The sequence below is a fragment of the Xyrauchen texanus genome, chromosome 48 (assembly GCF_025860055.1).
Source record: "Xyrauchen texanus isolate HMW12.3.18 chromosome 48, RBS_HiC_50CHRs, whole genome shotgun sequence".
NCBI classification, from domain to species: Eukaryota; Metazoa; Chordata; class Actinopteri; order Cypriniformes; family Catostomidae; genus Xyrauchen; species Xyrauchen texanus.
The window spans coordinates 7,200,494-7,221,593 of NC_068323.1; the positions used below are offsets into that span (position 1 = coordinate 7,200,494).

Consider the following 21,100-nt stretch of genomic DNA (forward strand, 5'->3'; position numbering starts at 1 on the left):
CAAATGTTGAGCTTAACTTGTATTAAACCCAGAATGTTCCTTTTAACGTTGTGAATGAATCGTGTACATCTTTCATTCTTCAGTTCGCTTGATTGCGAAGATTGTCACAATTCGTGACATTCAACATATCTAAAAATGTTTCGCTCTACACCACCACATGAAGGAATAAAATGGGAAAACATCTAGAAAAGCTGAACTATTATTGCTACATTAGTTACTTCCTGACATAGATTAAACTTATGTTAAATATGTTTTTCTTGCTTTCTTCCCAGAGTGCACACATACATCTCTCGGACGTCTATTTGAAAGTGTGTGTTTACATCTGGAAGACTTCTATTTTACGTTATTTGCTCACCTGGAATATGTCTAGTAGATGTATTGTATTTGTTTCCCCTCCGATGACAATAAGACATTCAGCAGATGCTTTTGAGATGTTTATGATTTAGAATGTTTGTAAATCTGATCTTTGTAAGATGTTCAGCAGATGTCTTTGAGACGTTCATGATTAAGAATGTTTGTAAATCTGATCTTTGTAAGATGTTCAGCGGATGTTTTTGAGATGTTTATGATTAAGAATGTTTGTAAATCTGATCTTTGTAAGATGTTCAGCAGATGTCTTTGAGACGTTTATGATTTAGAATGTTTATAAATCTGATCTTTGTAAGATGTTCAGCAGATGTCTTTGAGACGTTTATGATTAAGAATGTTTGTAAATCTGATCTTTGTAAGATGTTCAGCAGATGTCTTTGAGACGTTCATGATTTAGAATGTTTGTGAATCTGATCTTTTTAAGATGTTCAGCAGATGTTAATTAGATTGTGATGCTTTCCAGATGAAAAGATTTAAAACAGACATCTTTGAGACCTAGAGTATTTGTGCTATCTGGGCCGACATGCCTTTTTAAGATCTTTTCATCTGGAAAGTATCACAATCTAATTAACATCTGCTGAACATCTTACAAAGATCAGATTTACAAACATTCTAAATCATAAACGTCTCAAAGACATCTGCTGAACATCTTACAAAGATCAGATTTACAAACATTCTAAATCATAAATTGTTTGGACAATTTATTCAGTGTTCTTTCTAAACAAGATCTCATGAGTGGAAACAGACCATTTCAATATAGGTTAAATGGTGCTTTTAAGAATATTTTTGGTAGTTCTTGGAAATACAGGCACATCTACTCAAACTTCCCTCAGATTTATCTCATGGGATTGAAGCATTGTGATTTGGTATGTGCATACAGGCCCTGACTCTCAGACAGATCTGTCTTACAGTGTCTGGGCCAGACCTGGGCCACATAAAAACAATATAAGTCACTTTATAGTGTGCTGGCCCGATCTGAGCCACATCAATAGATAAGAGTCATTTTACAGGGTTTGGGCCGCATCTGGGCCAGAGGAAATTGTATGTGTTTGTTTTCAGTGTGTGGGCCAGGGATCCAGCCAGAACTGGGCCAGAACTAAAGCAAAGATGCAGCCCAGATGTGGGCCAGTTTGGGCCGGGGATCTAGCCAGAACTGGGCCAGTTTTGGTTCGGGGACCCAGCCAGAACTGAAGCAAGGATGCGGCCCAGATGTAGAACCAGTTTTGGGACGGGAATCTAGCCAGAACTGGGCCAGATCTGAAGCAAGGATGCGGCCCAGATGTGGACCAGTTTTGGGACGGGGACCCAGCCAGAACTGAAGCAAGGATGCATCCCAGATGTGGGCCAGATAGATTTTACTATCAGGGAATGTGCATACGGGCCTTGATTTAACCTTAGAATGGACCTATTAATAGTAAATGTCATTCATGCTATTATAAACAGTGCAAAGAACTCTTTATAAGCTGTTTAATATGAGATGTAACTTTACCTCAAGTTGTTGTTTTTTTTTTTTGTATAGAAAATTTATCGAATAAATGAGTCCGGAATCGACTCTTGGAATCGATTCCAAAACGAGGAATCGGAATCAGATTCGTACATTTCTGGAAACGAACATCCATATACAGGGGGTGGAATGAGGCCACAGCAATTTCTCCAAATAAAATAAAAAAAGACAAAAAACACACACTCGCTAAGAAACATACCCTCACACGTTACTGTGCATCTGCATATACGTTATCTTGTCTTATTGTGCGTGTATATATCTTGTGTTCTTCGATGGTTTTTCTTCAGTGTTTTCTCTGTCTTGTTGGTTTAGTAGAAGCTTCTTCCAGAATACACATTCCCACTGCGTGCAACCGTGCTTGGCAATAAAGCTCGGTCTGTTTCTGATTTAAGTGTTGACTCAAACAAACCGATTCATTTAAACAATTCGCTCAAATGAGTCAGCGCTATATTTGAGAGAAATTGAGCAGGCATGTTAAGCGCGCGCCAACTCAAACCCCATTCCTCAAAAAGGAATTTTCGCGAGAATTTCCTCAAACCTTGACGTGTCGCTTCGTGCTGAACCACACAGCCTCTAGACAGTGATATAAAAGTCCACAGAGACATATTATTATGTGTTACCCCCTTGAAGGCAGGATGTAGATGAGTTCTTCCCCTGGTGGAGAAACACATAACACTGGAGATTTCAGCAAGAACACAGGGTCTTTTCTGCTCGTGCATGTCAACACTTAAGGTATGTCTTTGTATTTTTTTGACCAATTTAAGTCAGCTATCCTTATTTTCTGAAGTTATGTTTATATTTCTAAGTTTCTTTGGGATGTGCAGGTTTAATATAGACATTTTATGCACGGTTTTTGCAAGAAAAAAAGTCGATTTAATGTGTTGGTTTGGCTAGGTATCGAATTAGGTAACACCGGTGCTCACGTGTCACCTTATCCCAACAATTAATACTGCAGCAATGCGAATTAAGCATTCAAAAACATGTTTTTCAATGCTGCTTATGTGCATAGACAGGGTGATTCTTTAGATGGGGAAACTTTTCTGTCCCTGATATATTACTTTAGATTAGAATATAAAGTTGCATGGTGCAAGATTTGATTTTCTTCTGTTTTTGACTTTACTCAAACTTGGTCTACTAACCACCACTCTCTAATGCAGTTGAAGACAGAAGTCTACAAACACCTTAGCCAAATACATTTAAACCCAGTTTTTCACATCTGCTCTAAGTCTTATTGACATCCGAGAGGAATGTCTTCTAGATGTCTTGCAGGTGAGCAAACAACCTAAAAATACTGCATTCATCAGCAATACATCTATAAGATGTTTACTCTCGGATGCCAATTAGACTTTAGAACAGGGGTCTCCAACCTTTTTGTGAGTGAGGGCTCCCTGAAGGAATAAAATAGTCTAGTTTAGAAACATTTATAACAACTGTTTTGTAAATCTGATCTTTTTAAGATGTTCAGCAGATGTTTAGCAGATGTTAATTCGATTGCGATGCTTTCCGGATGAAAAGATCTTAAAACTAACATTTCTGAGATGTTCGTGTATTATGTGGGTTTATACATTATTGGTTTTAACGCTATCCACTTTCGTTACGCTCAGGGTGAAGATGGCCAACTGCACAGTCAATGTTACCAACGCAATCCTTAACTTACAAAAAGTCACATCTATTCCCACCTTCATCCTGGGGGTGCTGGGGAACATATACGTCTTACTGATGTTCTGCCGCTCTCCCAGATCCGAGTGGAACTACATGAAGATCTACATCACCAATATGGCCATCGCAGACTGTGTTGTGTTGGTGATACTGCCCATCAAGATTCATTTCTACGACATCCCATGGACATATCCAAAGGAAGTGTGCAATTTACTTTTGTCTGTTTACTACGTAAACATGTATGTTAGCATCTTCATCATGACCGCCATAAGTGTTGTGCGTTTTGTGGCCATCATGTATCCGATGAAGGCGAGGGAGATTCTCTGTTGTAGGAACGCCCTGGTGGTCTGTGCGCTCATATGGATCATCATTTGCTCTTTCAGCACGATTTATTTTGTGCACGACTCTGATAATGACAAAACCATGTGCTTTCAGAGGACAAGGGAAGGGCTGTCTTTGCTATTTATTCTGTTGTTGAGCATAGTTGGTTTCCTCTTGCCCTTTCTAATCATGTTGTTTTGCACCATTAAAGTAATCTTTACTCTCAGAAAACAATTAGAAATCGGATCTCGTTGTGAAAAGATCCAATGCATCTTCATCATCGCAGCCAATTTGATCGTTTTTGTCATATGCTTTTTCCCCGTCCACTTTGGATATTTCTTCAAGTACATGGCCTACACCCACAGTTGTGACATGCAGTTTATTGCACACAACTTTCTGCACAGTGCTTTCTGTATTTCTAATATGAACTGTGGTTTGGACTGTTTTAGTTATTATTTTGCCACAAAAACATCATGGGATTTGTGCTGCATGAAACAAACAAGAGAGGAAGGATCTGAGTGCAATTATGTCTCGCCTACAAACCTCAAACGCAATTCATAGTGCTTTTTTAATGGATTTTTCCATCTTCGAATTCTTCTTGTGAAATGGATTTCCTCTTTATTCTCATAATAAGAGGTTGCAAATTTAAAGCAGACTTTTACACTTTTGGGACAAACCAAAACACTGGTCACCTCCTCCTCAGAACATTCAAACTCAAAAACGTATTTTTACTGATAATGACAAAACCATGTGCTTTCAGAGGACAAGGGAAGGGCTGTCTTTGCTATTTATTCCGTTGTTGAGCATGGTTGGTTTCCTCTTGCCCTCTCAGAAAACAATTAGAAATCGGATCTCGTTGTGAAAAGATCCAAACCAAAACACTGGTCACCTCCTCCTCTGAACGCTCAAACTCAAAAGCGGCGCCCCTTGTGGGTTTTGAACACGCACTTTCTTAAGTTACCAGCCTAGCCTTTACAAGATTCTTTGATCACTACATCAAAAAATGCCTTATTTACTATCCCTCCCAGATTGCACACGTACACGTCTCTGAGATGTCTGTTTTATATATTTTCATCTGGATAGCATCACATTCTAATCAACATCTGCTGAAGATCTTACAAAGATCAGATTTACAAACATTCTTAATCATAAACGTCTCAAAGACATCTGCTGAACATCTTACAAAGATCAGATTTACAAACATTCTTAATCACAAACGTCTCAAAGACATCTGCTGAACATCTTACAAAGATCAGATTCACAAACATTCTTAATCATAAACGTCTCAAAGACATCTGCTGAACATCTTACAAAGATCAGATTTACAAACATTCTAAATCATAAACGTCTCAAAGACATCTGCTGAACATCTTACAAAGATCAGATTCACAAACATTCTAAATCATAAACGTCTCAAAGACATCTGCTGAACATCTTACAAAGATCAGATTTACAAACATTCTAAATCATAAACGTCTCAAAGACATCTGCTGAACATCTTACAAAGATCAGATTTACAAACATTCTTAATCATGAACGTCTCAAAGACATCTGCTGAACATCTTACAAAGATCAGATTCACAAACATTCTTAATCATGAACGTCTCAAAGACATCTGCTGAACATCTTACAAAGATCAGATTCACAAACATTCTTAATCATGAACGTCTCAAAGACATCTGCTGAACATCTTACAAAGATCAGATTTACAAACATTCTTAATCATAAACGTCTCAAAGACATCTGCTGAACATCTTACAAAGATCAGATTCACAAACATTCTTAATCATGAACGTCTCAAAGACATCTGCTGAACATCTTACAAAGATCAGATTCACAAACATTCTTAATCATGATCGTCTCAAAGACATCTGCTGAACATCTTACAAAGATCAGATTTACAAACATTCTTAATCATAAACGTCTCAAAGACATCTGCTGAACATCTTACAAAGATCAGATTCACAAACATTCTAAATCATAAACGTCTCAAAGACATCTGCTGAACATCTTACAAAGATCAGATTTACAAACATTCTAAATCATAAACGTCTCAAAGACATCTACTGAATGTCTTATTGACATCTGAGAGGAATCGTCTTATAGACGTATTGCAGATTAGCAAACAACCTAAAAAATGTCTTCCAGATGTAAGCACAAACCAAATAGACGTCTAGAATTATGTGTAATATCAGAGCTGATATTAAGCACACGTACTTCACCCAGGCATCTATTTGATGTGTGTTTACATCTGAAAGAAATTTTTTAGGTTGTTTGCTCATCTGCAATACATCTATAAGACTTCTCGGATCAATCAGACGTTCAGCAGATGTTAATTAGATTGTGATGCTTTCCAGATGACAAGATCTAAAACAGACATCTCAGAGATGTACGTGTGCTATCTGGGTATCAGTTACTGTTTCTATTTCCACTGTTGGAAAGTTCAGCTATATTAAGTTTGCAATAAATCTATTAGAGTTTGCAAAAGGATACATTGGATTCTAAACAGACAGAGAACATTGTCTGTTAACATTACAATTTAATCAACTCAATGTTTTACTATAGTTTCACGAAACTTCTACATTTGTGCGGTAGCTTGCATAGAAAATGTCGAACTTCAGCGACTAGTGATGATTGACGATTCAAAAACGAATCGTTTACAGCGACTAGCAATGTTTGATTCAAGAAGGAGTCATTCTTTGAACAGAAGGGAGTACTGTGGGAGTTAAATGTAATATTGGTCACAGCTTGTGTTTTTAATATAGTTATCATCAGTATTTAATCAAAGCATTATTTTACTCTTAATAGTATTACAGGCTCAGGGACTCTGGGAGCATTTGTCAGCGATGGGTTGAATGAGTCATCGAATCATTTAAACTAACTCTAAAATGAATTGTTTCTAACGTTATTTCTTGCACGTGGGAAAGTTTGACAAAAAGATCGTCTCAGAGGGACAGCATCCCAACTGGGGCATAAATTTGCGCTAAACAAAACCAATAAAGAATAGTACAAAAGAGATTGGAAAGGCATTGTTTAAACGAATACTTATTTATCTACATTAACTACATTATTGAAGACGTGAAACGCCTTCTGGGATAACACTTTTGAGTGAACGATTGGCGAGTTGGGTCATTTGCATGAACCGATTCGTTAAAATGTTTCAGACTGTTCTGACGATGCCAAGAGCGAGAAATATATCAACACCCATAGAGAGAGATTCCTGAATCTCAGACTTTCACCTCTCTGCAAGATACAACTGTTAAAGTGTTAACATATATATTTTACAGTATATATTTGTAAATAATGTGTTATATAATCCAATCGTAATCTTGAAGGTTTACCTGCTTTATGAGATGGGTTTAGGATAAGATCACACTTCTATGGGGTTAGAATGGTTTCTAATTAACATGCATATGGAAAGAGATTCACAATTAAAGAGAATGAGATTTACAAGTTAATTCACAAATAAATAAAATGAGATTAGCAAATAAAAAAAAAAAATATTTTGTAACTCACAAACACAACGCTGTCCACAGGGCTGGACTGGGAATTGAAATTGGCCGGGGATTTTACATAGCGGCACCGTTTTGTGGTCCGTTCTGCATAACGTGACTGCTCATTTTAGCTTATCGCGGCCCGTTTCGCGGCAGACCCACCGGCCCGCTCGGTTGTCCCAATGGCCACTCCCCTGATCAGCCCCAAAGTGCGTCGGCCCACCGGGAAAATGCCCGGTATGCCAGCTTACCAGTCCAGCCCTGTTTGTCCAGCATTTATTGATTGCTTGCTGTGCATTTGTGACTTCTGAAACATTTCTGGAGGCAATCCACAAATAGGTGGACTCCACCCAACGTCTACTCAAGCCATTCAGATAACGGCCACATTACTCGGCCTAATCGTAGCACGTTCTATCTTCAACCAATCATGCTTCGTTTTACTATCAGGGCGGGACCAGAGTCACAGAGCTCTCATGAGCATGGAATCGAGCACATACAGATAAGCTCGTAAGAAACAGACTCCATCAGAGGAATACGGTGATTTAAGGTTCCTATCATTTTCCCTGATGCGTACTGTCTTGTTAAATGTCGACAGCTGAAAATTGTCCATTTGTAGAGTGTCCTGATCATTAGCTTTATAGCAACCTGGCTGACTGTATGAGAAACGAATACCCTATATTACACAGTGTACAAGATCTGCTACGGCAATAATTTGGTTTAATTTTTTATTTAATTTCTACGAATCACCTTACATTTATTAGTGCACCATCTCTTTCCATTTGTATGTTAACTAGAAACATTTCTAACCCCATATACATTTGTCTTCTAATCGTGCATGTGCAAAGGTTTGTCTTTTTGTATTTGGCATCTCTTGAGGTCAGGTATCCTTTATTCCTATATTTATAAGTGGCTGTCAAAATGTCATGTTTGTTGCTTGTATGGGTTAAATGTATTTCTATGTTGGTTTCACGTGTGATCAAATGCATGTTTCAGTAACACTTTACAATATCCATATTTTACATATTGCATGTTAATGTTCAATGGGTCACAATGGTGCATTGAATAAATATTTAATCTTATACAAAAAACTGTGTCAATTATGTATCTTATTATCTACATTATGTAATATTAGCATTACAATTTTAAATTTACAGTAATGTGTCATTATAAACATCTATGCAAAATGATAAAGTGGCATAATTCTGGGTTTGTTTTAACACAAGGTAATTGCATTTGTCTACAGAAAATATTATTAACAAATCTACTGAAAATATTGGTAATTTTAAGAGTTATTTTTACAACCTAGCCCAATATCTGGGTAAGCTGTAACACTGCGATATGACATATACATGTGGAAACTCTTGAGCCTGCATGGTCCAGTTTGCATGACTACAGCTTTAGTGAAAACAGAACAACATGAGTGTGTGTGCAGGTGTGGTGTCATTGAAAATAGTGTACGTATATTAGTTAACTTATCCCTGGTTACCCGTACACGTTGCTCAATTGTGTAAAGGGGCGTTCACACTGACAACAATTTGCATTAACAAAGTGACTGGAAATCATTAACAGTGTTGGGTGTAATGCATTACTAAGTAGTTGATTACAGTAACTAAATTACTTTTTCATTGGAAAAAGTAAAGTAAAGGATTATTTTAATTACAATTAAATTCCCACTCGGAGCAGGTCGAGTAGGACCAGTTACAGCGGTGCCGTGACCCGGATAGGAGTGAGGTTTGGGGGGGTGTGAGTGTAATGGGAGCCAGCTAGTACGTGATAGCTGTGTGGTGTGTAAACCTCAACTGAGGCTAGCGGCCATCTAACCCACATGTCGGGGATCCTCGGTTCGATTCCCACTCAAAGCAAGTCAAGCAGGACCGTTTATAGTGGTGCCGTGACCCGGATGGGAGTGAGGTTTGGGGGAGTGTAATGGGAGCCAGCTAGTACGTGATAGCTGTGTGGTGCCACTGCAAAAAAATGATTTTCTAGACAAGTATTTTTGTCTTGTATTCCTGTCAAATTGGTCAGAAAAAAAAATCTGCCAGTGGGGTAAGCAAAATAAACTTAATACAAGTTTATTTTGCTTATCCCATTGGCAGATTTTTTTTCTTGTTTTGAGTCTAAAGTTCACTAAATTTAGTCAGATTTATCTTAAAACAAGACTTAATATCTTATCCCATTTTGCTTGACAAGTAAATAAATCGTGTTTTAAGAAAGTTTAGATAATTTGACAGGAATACAAGACAAAAATACTTGTCTAGAAAATCATTTTTTGCAGTGGACCTTGACTGAGGCTAGCAGCCGTCTGACCAACATGTAGGGGATCGGCGGTTCGAGTCCCACTCACAGCAAGTCTAGCAGGACAGTGGTGTCGTGACTGCTTTCCACCATGGGGATGACTCTGAACATAACGCATCGATCAAGTGCATTCAGAAGAACAAGACCGCAGAGTTACCATTGGTCTTCATTTTGGTCTTGAACAAAGTTGGATTCCTTTTGCCCCTTTTAATCATGCTGTACTGTTCCGTCATTCATACGTTACGAAAAGAGTTGCGCATCGGATTAAAGTTTAAGTTATTATTTTGCAACCAAAATGCATTTTTAACCATTAATTGTATATTAATTAATGATCTGTTAAGCCTTATAATGTTATTATTTATTAAATTAGCCTAATTATAAATTGTAACACAATATACAGGCTATCCTGGAAAGTTGCACCAATTAGAGCCCTATTAAGGATGTCCTGGTGTTCTAATGGGGCGGCTGTGGCTCAGTTGGTAGAGCGGGTCAGCTGCCGATCACAGGGTTGGTGGTTCGATTCCCGGCCCACACAACTCCATATGCTGAAGTGTCCTTGGGCAAGACACTGAACCCAAGTTGCTCCCAATGGCAGGCTAGCGCCTTGCATGGCAGCTCTGCCACCATTGGTGTATGAGTGTGATTGTGAGTGTGTGTGAATGGGTGAATGGGAAACAGTGTAAAGCGCTTTGGTAACCTCTAAGGTTAAAAAAAAAGCGCTATATAAGTGCAGACCATTTACCATTTAATGAATACAAAAGGCATATAGGGAAAAATTAAAAGAAATGAAAAAATATGAATTCGGTCAAAGACGTTATAATGTTAGATTAGCCAGATTTGATTTAGCAGAAAACTCAAAAAAGAAAATATATATACATTATTTGTATTTTTTTATTTTTTTTTGCTTTTTAAAATGTGGCAGCTGAGACCTTTCTTGGGTACTTAGAAAAAAGGCAATTTCCTATTTTTAGGTATTTGGATTTGTACTCCATCTATGGGATAAACTTGCCCCATAGCTCCTGAGAGTACTAGGGAGACCATGTAGGACAAGAAAGTCTTTAGTTTTTAATGCCAGGACCATGTTGGTCTGCTGTGCAAAAATACAAATGTTTGCCATATGTACCATAAACACGCTATAAATTAAACATGGCACTGACAAAGAGTCCAAAAGCAATTTATTTCATCCAGTGTCTGTTGCATCCAGTATTTATATGCCCTTTTGAATGTTTTTGTAATGAGTCGTCATGTGATTAGAGATCTGGTACAGGATGCCATAAATCCAGAATAAAGCGTTTCATTTGTTGAGGAGTTCAGGCTGTATTTCAGCTGTCTGAAACGCTTGCTGGTACAGGTTCAGCGATGTTTCTCTGGTATGCACAAAGCTGCAAAGCACCTGGAGGACAGAACAGAGAGTGTTTCTATAGACAACATCCTTTTAGCATTCAATTAGAAAAAAATGTATTATTATAATTATAAATGTAAAATGCATTGGCTAATTATTTGCATTTGTTTCTATTTGCAAATAAATCTGGAATGGGAAAAAGTTTTTGAATTGCATTTTTGGAACTTAAAGTTTTTTTAAACAGATTTAAAAATTGCTGAATTGCTCACAAAATATTAAAACATACGTAATTGAAAAATCAGGAACCCTTTAGAGTTATTTAGAGTTTTAAAAGTGCATTTTTCCCACAAATTGCATTTATGAACAATTGTTGTATTGGCAAAAAAATGATTAAAAAACAGGAATTAAAAAAGCAAGAACTTATTTTGATTGGCAGTTTAGAAAATGGATGGAATGCTTGATGGATCCCTGGAACTTTATTTGCAATTTTTCCATTTAGATTTTTGTTTTATTTAGTTTTTAAAAAAATGCCTATTTTTGTGTTTCTAAATTATTTCCATTTTGCTGCATTTGCAAACTTTTTACATTTAATTTGCAATTTTGCTATATATATTTTAAAATACAAAATGAGCTATTTTATAACTGCAATTTTCTGTATTTGCAAAAATGGAGCAATGGGAAAAAAACAGGAATTTTGAACAGAGCAAATAGAGTCTATATTTACCCGCCCCCAAAGCCAAAATGATGCCAATCCAACCCAAGATATAAGACCATGAGAACCTCCAGTCAATGTAACGCTTGCCAAAGAAATTGGCCGTCACTCCAGTGTAGATAGTCAAAGCCAGAAGCGCAAAGAATCCTAGAAAACAGAAACATGAGACCTAAAATTACTTATTATTGTTGATCAGTCTTATGGAAAATGAACAGGGTTACATACATCTATAAGTGTTCATCGATCCCACAAGTCTCTCAGAATGAACCTCCTATCTTTACTGTTTGCTTGTGGTTTGGAAAACATTTTTCATCCAAAGTGACTTGCATTTCTCTAGTTGTTGGAACACACCCCAGTTCTGTCCCTTCTCAGCATTTAACTTGCAACTTTTGCATTGCTGCCCTAGAGGTTTTTACAGGTATAATGCGTTCTGACTTTGTTAAGATGCATCAGATCAAACCTTTGTATGAACACAACACTAGATATTTAAAACACAAATCATTATCTTGGACATCCGTATTTGTCATTAACCCTTTAACTACGACTAATCTAATGAGGCTGCAGAGTCAACACCCACCAGACAGGAGCAGCGCGATCCCCCCTGTCTGTACATGTCGGCTCCTCTGGCCTGTTGAATGCAACAATGCCCAAAATCCCTCCAGCAAATGCACTCAAAACCGACAGCAGCATAAAGGCACGTGTGGCATCCCAGAATGCTGTGGGAAAGAGACAGACTTAATAAACATCCTGTTTGCCTTTAACAGATGTGATTAGACTATGTTTAGCATGCATACAGGCTGTGGTTGTTTACACAGGCCAGTGGTGTCTCAACAGGCCAGTGGTGTCTCAGCGGTTAATGCTCTGGGATACTGACCGAAAGGTCGGGGGTTCAAGCCCCAGCACCACAAATATACCACTGTTGGGCCCTTGACCCTATCTGCTCCAGGAGTGGTGTTTCGTGGCTGACCCTGTGCTCTGACCCAAGCTTATTTGGGATATGCTAAAACAACTGCATTTCATTGACTCTGTACCTGTACTCTGCTCAATAATAACAATCATAATCTATAGAGTATTGTGGGACATTCTTGATCATTATTCACTGCAAAATTGTATAAGCAGCAAATATTTAAGCAGTGTTCATTATGTTTAAAGCTAAAGTGTGTCATTTTTCAGCATCTAGCACCACCAAATGCAACTGCAGAAATAAATGTTGTTTTCAAACATGGGATTTCTGGGAAAAATGGGATTTCCCAAATACTCAGCCCATTTGCAATTAGTCGAACAAACTGAAACTTATGCCATTGGTTGAGTCAATGTTGCTATATTAAAGAGCAATATATATATATATATATATATATATATATATATATATATATATATATATATATATATATATATATTTTTATTTTTTTGAAGAAATCGCTGTTAGGCCTCAGTGAGGCAAGACACTGGGGTCGCGAGTTCGAATCCAGCCAGGTCTCCTAAGCAACAAAATTGGCCTGGTTGCTAGGGAGGGTAGAGTCACATGGGGTAACCTCCTCGTGGTCGCTATAATGTGGTTCTCGCTCTCCTTGGGGCAAGTGGTGAGTTGTGCTTTGATGCCGCGGAGAATAGCGTGAAGCCTCCACATGCACTAGGTCTCCATGGTAACACGCTCAATAAGCCACGTGATAAGATGCGCAGGAGGCAACTGAGATTCGTCCACCGCCACCCGGATTGAGGCGAGTCACTACGCCACCACGAGGACTTGGAGCGCGTTGGGAATTGGGCATTCCAAGTTGGAAAGAAAAGGGCAGGAAAATAAATGTATAATAAATCAACCTGTTAATGTCTTACTTTAAAAAATAACGTTTTTAATATTTTACAAAATTGTCAGCCAAGTAATGTACTTGAATGTAATTATCTTAATTCAAAGTTAGTTACTGTAATCTGATTACAAGAATGGAAATGCGTACCACTACTTATTGACAAAAATGTGATTTGACTACTTTTTAATCCAATTAAACCCGACACCGATTATAACATGGAAAAACCGAAACATTTCAACTTTAAAATGACGACTCTTGAATACGAAACCTGCAAAAATAATAAATAAATAAATGTAGTAATAAGAAAATAAATAAAGGAATAAATGTCTTGATAAAACAAATATAATTCGTTTTTAATTACATTTATTCCTGAATTTATTTTTGTAAGAATTTATAAAAATTATTCTTTAAAATAATTCAAATGACTATGTTTAATTTAGAGTAGAGGTGCTTCTTGATGGTTTAGGAGAGCTGTAGGCCGGTATGAATGTCGGCATGAATGTCGAAGCACATCCTGGATTGTTAAACTCTCTGCAAAACATTTCCCTTCATTTTCAAAATCTGAGTCAGAGGGTGCCAAGGTGGGACGTCCATCTTATTTGCTTATTAAGTACTATTGAGCTCTCAAACAATGATGCACTGGAGCTACATAAGGAGTGCCTCCCTCATGTCCATGTTGCACACAGAAAAGTACAAATAAATACATGTATAAATAAATAAATATATATGGTAATATATAAATATGGAAATAAATATACGTGGGAATAAATAAATATAAAAATAAATGAACACATAAATAAAAACAATGCAAAATATATGAATAAATAAATAAAAGTAAAAAAGAATAAAAATAAAGTTAAAAATAAATACAGAAAATAATAAAGGTTCAATAAAAAATTCAGGAATAAATGTAATTATATTTTTTTTATCAAGAGATTTATTCCTTTATTTATTTACTTATGATTACATTTATTATTTTTGCAGGTTTGGGCCTCTATATTCATAGATGTTTAGTCATGTGGACTACTTTTATTATAATTTTGTATTATGATTTGTCACTTTTGTCGCTCCATAGCACCTGCACCATTCACTGTCCTTACGTAGAAACGCGTCACCGGAAGTGCGCGTATGTAAACACAGAGAGTGTGCACAACGGCTAAACCTGTCCGCGTGACCATAAAGTGTAAACGTCCCGATCTACCCCCCCACATACATTTCACTTACATTTAAAGTGCCACACTGTAACATCGATTTTTCTTCTTTTTTTAAGAAGGGTCGAATCGCAATCCATTATTGTGGTCATTTTCATTACGCCACAAACGCTGTCGACTGAGCTTAACTTGTATTGAACCCGGAATAGTCCTTGAACTCTTATTTCACCGCACTTACCCACATTGAGAGTGTGGGCGTGGCACTTGCGGTTGATGCAGAACCTCCAGAGGCCCTGATTGGCTGCGTTTCCTGAGTAGCGATACTGCATCCAATAGTCCGTTGCCGTGGAGATGAGGAGAAGCACGAGGGCCGCTGCGCCACACAGTGTGGCCCCGTTTACAAGAGAGAACAGCATCGAGGAGAGACCCGGGTCAGCGTTCTCCTGTAGATACAAGAGATACTTTAAAGGGGAAGTGCTGAAATATCTCGTTTATTTGTGCTCTTGGAAAGTTTGTTTTCAAGAAACAACCCACTTGATATATCAAAGACATTTCCAAAAACCACCTAGGAACGTCAAATACACACAAAATTATTTTTTGAGAGAGTGTTTTCAAAAAGTATTATAACGCAACATCATTTCACTTTTAGTTTTCTCTCACTTTAAAATGTGTTTATTGACATTAAACTGGTCCTTATAAAAATGTACTGGCAAAATACCACAGTTACAACTACAACTATAATATTCAATAGATTATACACTTTTATATTATGTATTTATATATAATAAATATATTTATAGATAGAAAAATACAATTTAATTACATTTTATTAATGTATTTTTAAATAAGTACATGTGTAAAATAAATAATTATATTAATAAAATAATTTAAATGACATTTTTAATTTTCACCTATAATATATATATATATATATATATATATATATATATGTATATTATAGCTGAAAATTTTAAATGTCATTAAAATTATTTTAATTAATATATTATTAAACATTATATATATATATATATATATATATATATAATGTAATTTAAATTATTTTTGTAATGTTACTTTTTATTTGCTATATATATATAGCAAATAAAAAGTAACATTACAAAATAATTTTAATTACATTTTTATTTTTATCTATAAACACACACACACACATATATATATTATTTATACTTTAATTAAAATGTACTTAATTGTTTTTATTAACATTATTTTTACACATTTACTGATTTAAAAATAAATATGACTCAAATAATTGTAATTTTAATATACATATATTACATACGAATATATATCCATTTTTATATACATTTATATGTGACTTTAAACAATATCACTTTTGGAGAGATGCATTATGGTGGATTTCCATAAAAAAGGTACCCAAAATAGTACAATTATGGTAAAAAAAAATTAAAGTTGAGAAAACTTCAGGACTTTTTTTAAAGTTTTCTCAACCCAAGGGCAAATTAGTTGTAACAATTTAAGTTTGTTTGTGCTTTCAGTTAACTAAATAAATTAAGTACAACACACTCACATGTTCACCCAAGTTCAACAATCTTACATTTTACATTTGGAGCAAGAAATCTTTGTTTGGCAGCTTTTCAGTCCCACTAAATTTCTGTTTAATTAAGACTAAAACTTTCATAAAAATAAATAAACTTGAAAACTGAAGAAACTTCACTAAAGTGAGAACTAATCACCCTGATTGTAACTTCAAATGAAACACAATTTTTACATTAAAACCCCAAAACAAGAAGCATCTACTGTATTAAAGTAAACAATAATAAGTTACATGTGCTCATATGTCGCCATGCTTTGACCAAAGACACATAAATGCATTTAAGCGCAAGGGATTATGGGTATGGCCTCCACACAAATTGCTTCTCATGCTCAGTAGCAGATACAATATAAAGTTTACAAATCTATTGACCCATGACCTTACTATGACTACTGGAGAATATTCTTATCACACATTTTATATGGCCTAATAATTCCTGATTTTCCATGTCTGTGGGAGCGCTGGCCTTAACTGACTTACAACATGAAGTTTACACAGCACAGACGTTCACACAGATTCTACATACATGTAAAACCCACTGAATAGCCAATCTTATGCAGGATATTTTGTGCACAATAGTGCATTGTTGTCAACTATTAAGAAATCAAAATTTCTTACCAATATGTCACTAATCGATATTAACCGATGACATAAATAGATCACATAAAATAAGTAAATATTCCAGCAGTGCAAGTTCTACATTCAAGACAAAACATGGCTCTTCTCGCTGTTTAAAATTATAAAAAGTTGAACCTGTTGATTTTTTTTTAAGTAATCTCAACTTTTTTCTACTTTTGAGAGTACAATCCGCTTTTAAAGTAGAGTTTGCCTGACAAAATGGATGTTGGATTTTTTGCAGCGATGGTGTCAACATGAGAAAGTGATCAGACGATAATATGCCGTATTCATATACCATAATATTTACATGCTACTCAAAGTACTTCAGAGTGTATCACTATTTTTTGCAGAATCAATTCAGTCTTTGCAAGCATTAACTGTCCTTCAACTTACACTGACAAAAGCAGTTCTGTGTCATCAGCACTCGGCTCGCATCAAACTGAGCACGCAACCAATCAAGTGTTATCTGGTTCAAAAATGCATAAGTACGTTTTGAATGCAAATTGATTACGCAGCACAAACTACATCAGCACATTTACAGCTCGTGTCCAAATAGTGCCAAAACACACACACACACACACACACACAAAACATACACTCACACAACACACACACACTTACACATACACACACACAACACACACTCACACAACACACACACAACACACACTCACACAACACACACACAACATACACTCACACAACACACACACACACTTAACATACACACACACACAACACACACTCACACAACACACACACAACATACACTCACACAACACACACACACTTAACATACACACACAACACACACACACAACATACACACACAACATACACTCACACAACACACACATAACATACACACACAACATACACTCACACAACACACACACACATAACATACACATACATACTCACACACACACACATAACATACACACACATACTCACACACACACATAACATGCACATACACACACACACACACACACAGAACATACACACACAACATACACTCACACATAACATACACACACACACATAACATGCACATACACACATACACACACACATAACATGCACATACACATACCATGCACATACACACACACACATACACACACACACACATACACACACATAACATGCACATACACACACACACACACATACACATAACATGCACATACACATACCATGCACATACACACACACACATACACATACACACACATAACATGCACATACACACACACACACACACATACACATAACATGCACATACACACATACACACACACATAACATGCACATACACATACCATGCACATACACACACACACATACACACACACACACATACACACACATAACATGCACATACACACACACACACACACACACACATACACATAACATGCACATATACACATACACATAACATGCACATACACACATACACATAACATGCACACACACACACACACATAAACACACACACAGACACACACACACACACACATGTTGGTGCAGCTATAATTATATGCACTGTCCATAGACATAATTTTTATACTGTACAAACTATAGATTCTGTCCCCTAAACCCTCACAAAACACTTTCTGCATTTTTACATTTTCAATAAAACATCGTTTTAAATTTCAAGCAAAAGCTATTTCAATTATGGGGACACTAGATATGTCCTCATAAACCACATTTATAGCATAATACCCTTGTAATTACCTAAACAAATGCCCTCGTAAACCACCCAAACCCGCCTCAACACACACACACACACACACATATCCAGCAGAGTCAAACCCATGCATAACCAGTGTACAACAATTTACTATTCATAACATAAGAGAAATATTCATGTTGAATCTCCAAGACATTGCCAGAAAGGGTATTTTAAAATGTGCATGGCACAAAGCAGTCCTTTGTTTGCAGCAATGCCACAATTTAAAGACAACGAGTGGATTGTAACCGAAATATTCCAAGACAAGCAAGTGCATTCCATTCCATTCCCAAGACAGTCAAAGACTGTCCTAGAAACAAATCTAATGAAGTCGTTTCATTGCAAAAAAATCAAGATTGCAAGATTGTACAAAAGAAAAGTTTTCAAGTTATTTTGTCAAATCTATCCAACTTATTCATGTTCATGTATGTGAGTGATTTCGTTTTCTATACCTCTCTGTTGGTTGATGTCTCTCCTGTAGCTCGGGATGTCTGTCTGTGTGGTTCCAGGGTTTTTAAGCCCTCTACGCTTGTCCATCATTGTTCTAGCCACAATAGAGCGAAAGATCCAGTCCAACATGTGAGACATGAGGTAATGCACATCTTTTGCACTCGTTTACTAATTCTCTCACAATCTCACCTGTCTTCTACGTCAACACTGGTTTCAGAATGCAGCGTGGGACGTTTTTTGACGTATGCCACTCTTGTGTCGACACTCACTTGCCTCTCTCTTTCTAGTTGCTCTCCAGTCTTCGTGCTTTGGGCCGAAAGTTGCTGATGAATCCTGGCAGCAAGTGTTGGCTTTTGTGGGGGCGAACTACCAATGCCCCACCGCCACCAGCCCTGTTGGGGGTCATACCAAACTAGAGTTTGGGTACAGAGATTATTACATAATTTGTCGTAGAGATCTACCAATATCAATTTTTTGTTCCAACCGATACTGATTATTTTGAAGTGTCTGCTAACAAATATGCAAAACCGATTCATTTGTGTTTTATGCTTTTCAGCAATAATATTTAGACTTTTAATTTTTGCAAACAATACATTAAATACAGAGATATAGCGATATTTTTGAGCGATACAATTATATCTCGATGTCCAATAACCAATATGCAAAACCGATTTTAATAAGTGTTTTATGCTTTGACAAAATTATAATGATTTACTACTAAAGTAATTCATGCAAACTACCGATATTGTTTTTTTATTATTTTTGTTTTTTTACCCGATACCGATCTTTAAGTGTTCGGTAACTGATATTCAAAAATGATTTTTAAATCGTGTTTTATGCTTTTTGACACAATAATCATTAACTATTAAAGTAATTTTTAAAAACAATACATTAAATATAGAGATCTATCGATATATATTATTTTTATTTATTTTATTTACCCGATACCGATCTTTAAGTGTTCAGTAACTGATATCCAAAACTGATTTTTAAATCGTGTTTTATGCTTTTGACGCAATAATAATCAGTAGAATTTTAATTTACACAAACCATACCTTAAATAATATAGAGATCTACCAATATTGGCGTTTTTTTTCAACCGATAACGATCATTTTTATGTGTTCGATAACCGATATGCAAAATCGCTTTTTCGTGAAGTGTTTTAAGATTTATGACACAATAATCATTAACTATTAAAGTAATTTTTAAAAACAATACATTAAATATAGAGATCTACCGATATATATTATTTATTTTATTTTATTTACCCGATACCGATCTTTAACTCTTTCCCCGCCAAACACGGAATTTTCCGGGTATCCGTGTTTTAGGTGGTATACGGTAAGGAAGACCACAGCATGTTTTGAAAGAGTACGCAACTCTTTGATCAAAGAAACAGACTGCGATCGTCTCAAGCGTGAAGTGGAACACCATACTAATACTAAAGCACTTGTTTGATAAAAATGCCTTTTTCTCAGCTTTTTGTCTGAAATGTTGTTTTTGACAAAACCTACCTCTGTTCAAGTGGCAATAAAAAAGAACAAATGAAGATAAAATAAAATAGTTTTTTTTGCCTAAAAGCAGAGGCTCAGATCTTTATTTTGATATATAGCATCTTCATATATTCATGGAAGAAAATATTCTGCGGGCCATTAAAATTTAGCGAAAATCGCCAAAAACCCTGGCGGTGGCTGGCAACTTTTTTTAAAAACGCTGGCGGGGAAAGAGTTAAGTGTTCGGTAACCGATATCCAAAACTGATTTTTGACGCAATAATAATCAGTAGAATTTTAATTTACACAAACAATACCTTAAATAATATAGAGATCTACCAATATTGGTGGGTTTTTTTTTTTTAACCGATAACAATAATTTTTATGTGTTCGATAACCGATATCCAAACTGATTTTTAAATCGTGTTTTATGCTTTTGACAATAATAATCAGTAGACTTTAATTTATGCAAACAATACCTTAAATAATATAAAGATCTACCAATATGTGTGTGTGTGTGTGTGGGGGGGTTCAACCGATAACGATCATTTTTAAGTGTTTGATAACCGATAC

At 36.1% G+C, this 21,100-nt stretch overlaps 2 protein-coding genes across 2 annotated transcripts; one reads left to right on the forward strand and one right to left on the reverse strand.

Moving 5' to 3' along the window:
- The first annotated feature begins 2,376 nt into the window (after window positions 1-2,376).
- gpr35.1 (G protein-coupled receptor 35, tandem duplicate 1) lies at window positions 2,377-8,739 on the forward strand. The gene is made up of 2 exons (XM_052121981.1): window positions 2,377-2,605; window positions 3,478-8,739. The coding sequence occupies exon 2, from the start codon at window positions 3,485-3,487 to the stop codon at window positions 4,412-4,414; it is 930 nt and encodes a 309-aa protein (XP_051977941.1). The 5' UTR covers window positions 2,377-2,605; window positions 3,478-3,484; the 3' UTR covers window positions 4,415-8,739.
- Window positions 8,740-10,546: 1,807 nt separating this feature from the next.
- Window positions 10,547-19,103, reverse strand: lim2.2 (lens intrinsic membrane protein 2.2). Its single transcript, XM_052121982.1, is given in 6 exon segments — window positions 10,547-11,035; window positions 11,709-11,843; window positions 12,274-12,322; window positions 12,324-12,412; window positions 14,894-15,098; window positions 19,037-19,103. Coding segments are annotated over 5 exon segments (522 nt in total). The 5' UTR covers window positions 15,072-15,098; window positions 19,037-19,103; the 3' UTR covers window positions 10,547-10,964.
- Between the last annotated feature and the right edge of the window lie 1,997 nt (window positions 19,104-21,100).

Excerpts from the sequence above, each read along its gene's own strand:
- gpr35.1 (XM_052121981.1), top strand. The coding sequence starts at position 3,485 with ATGGCCAACTGCACAGTCAATGTTACCAACGCAATCCTTAACTTACAA.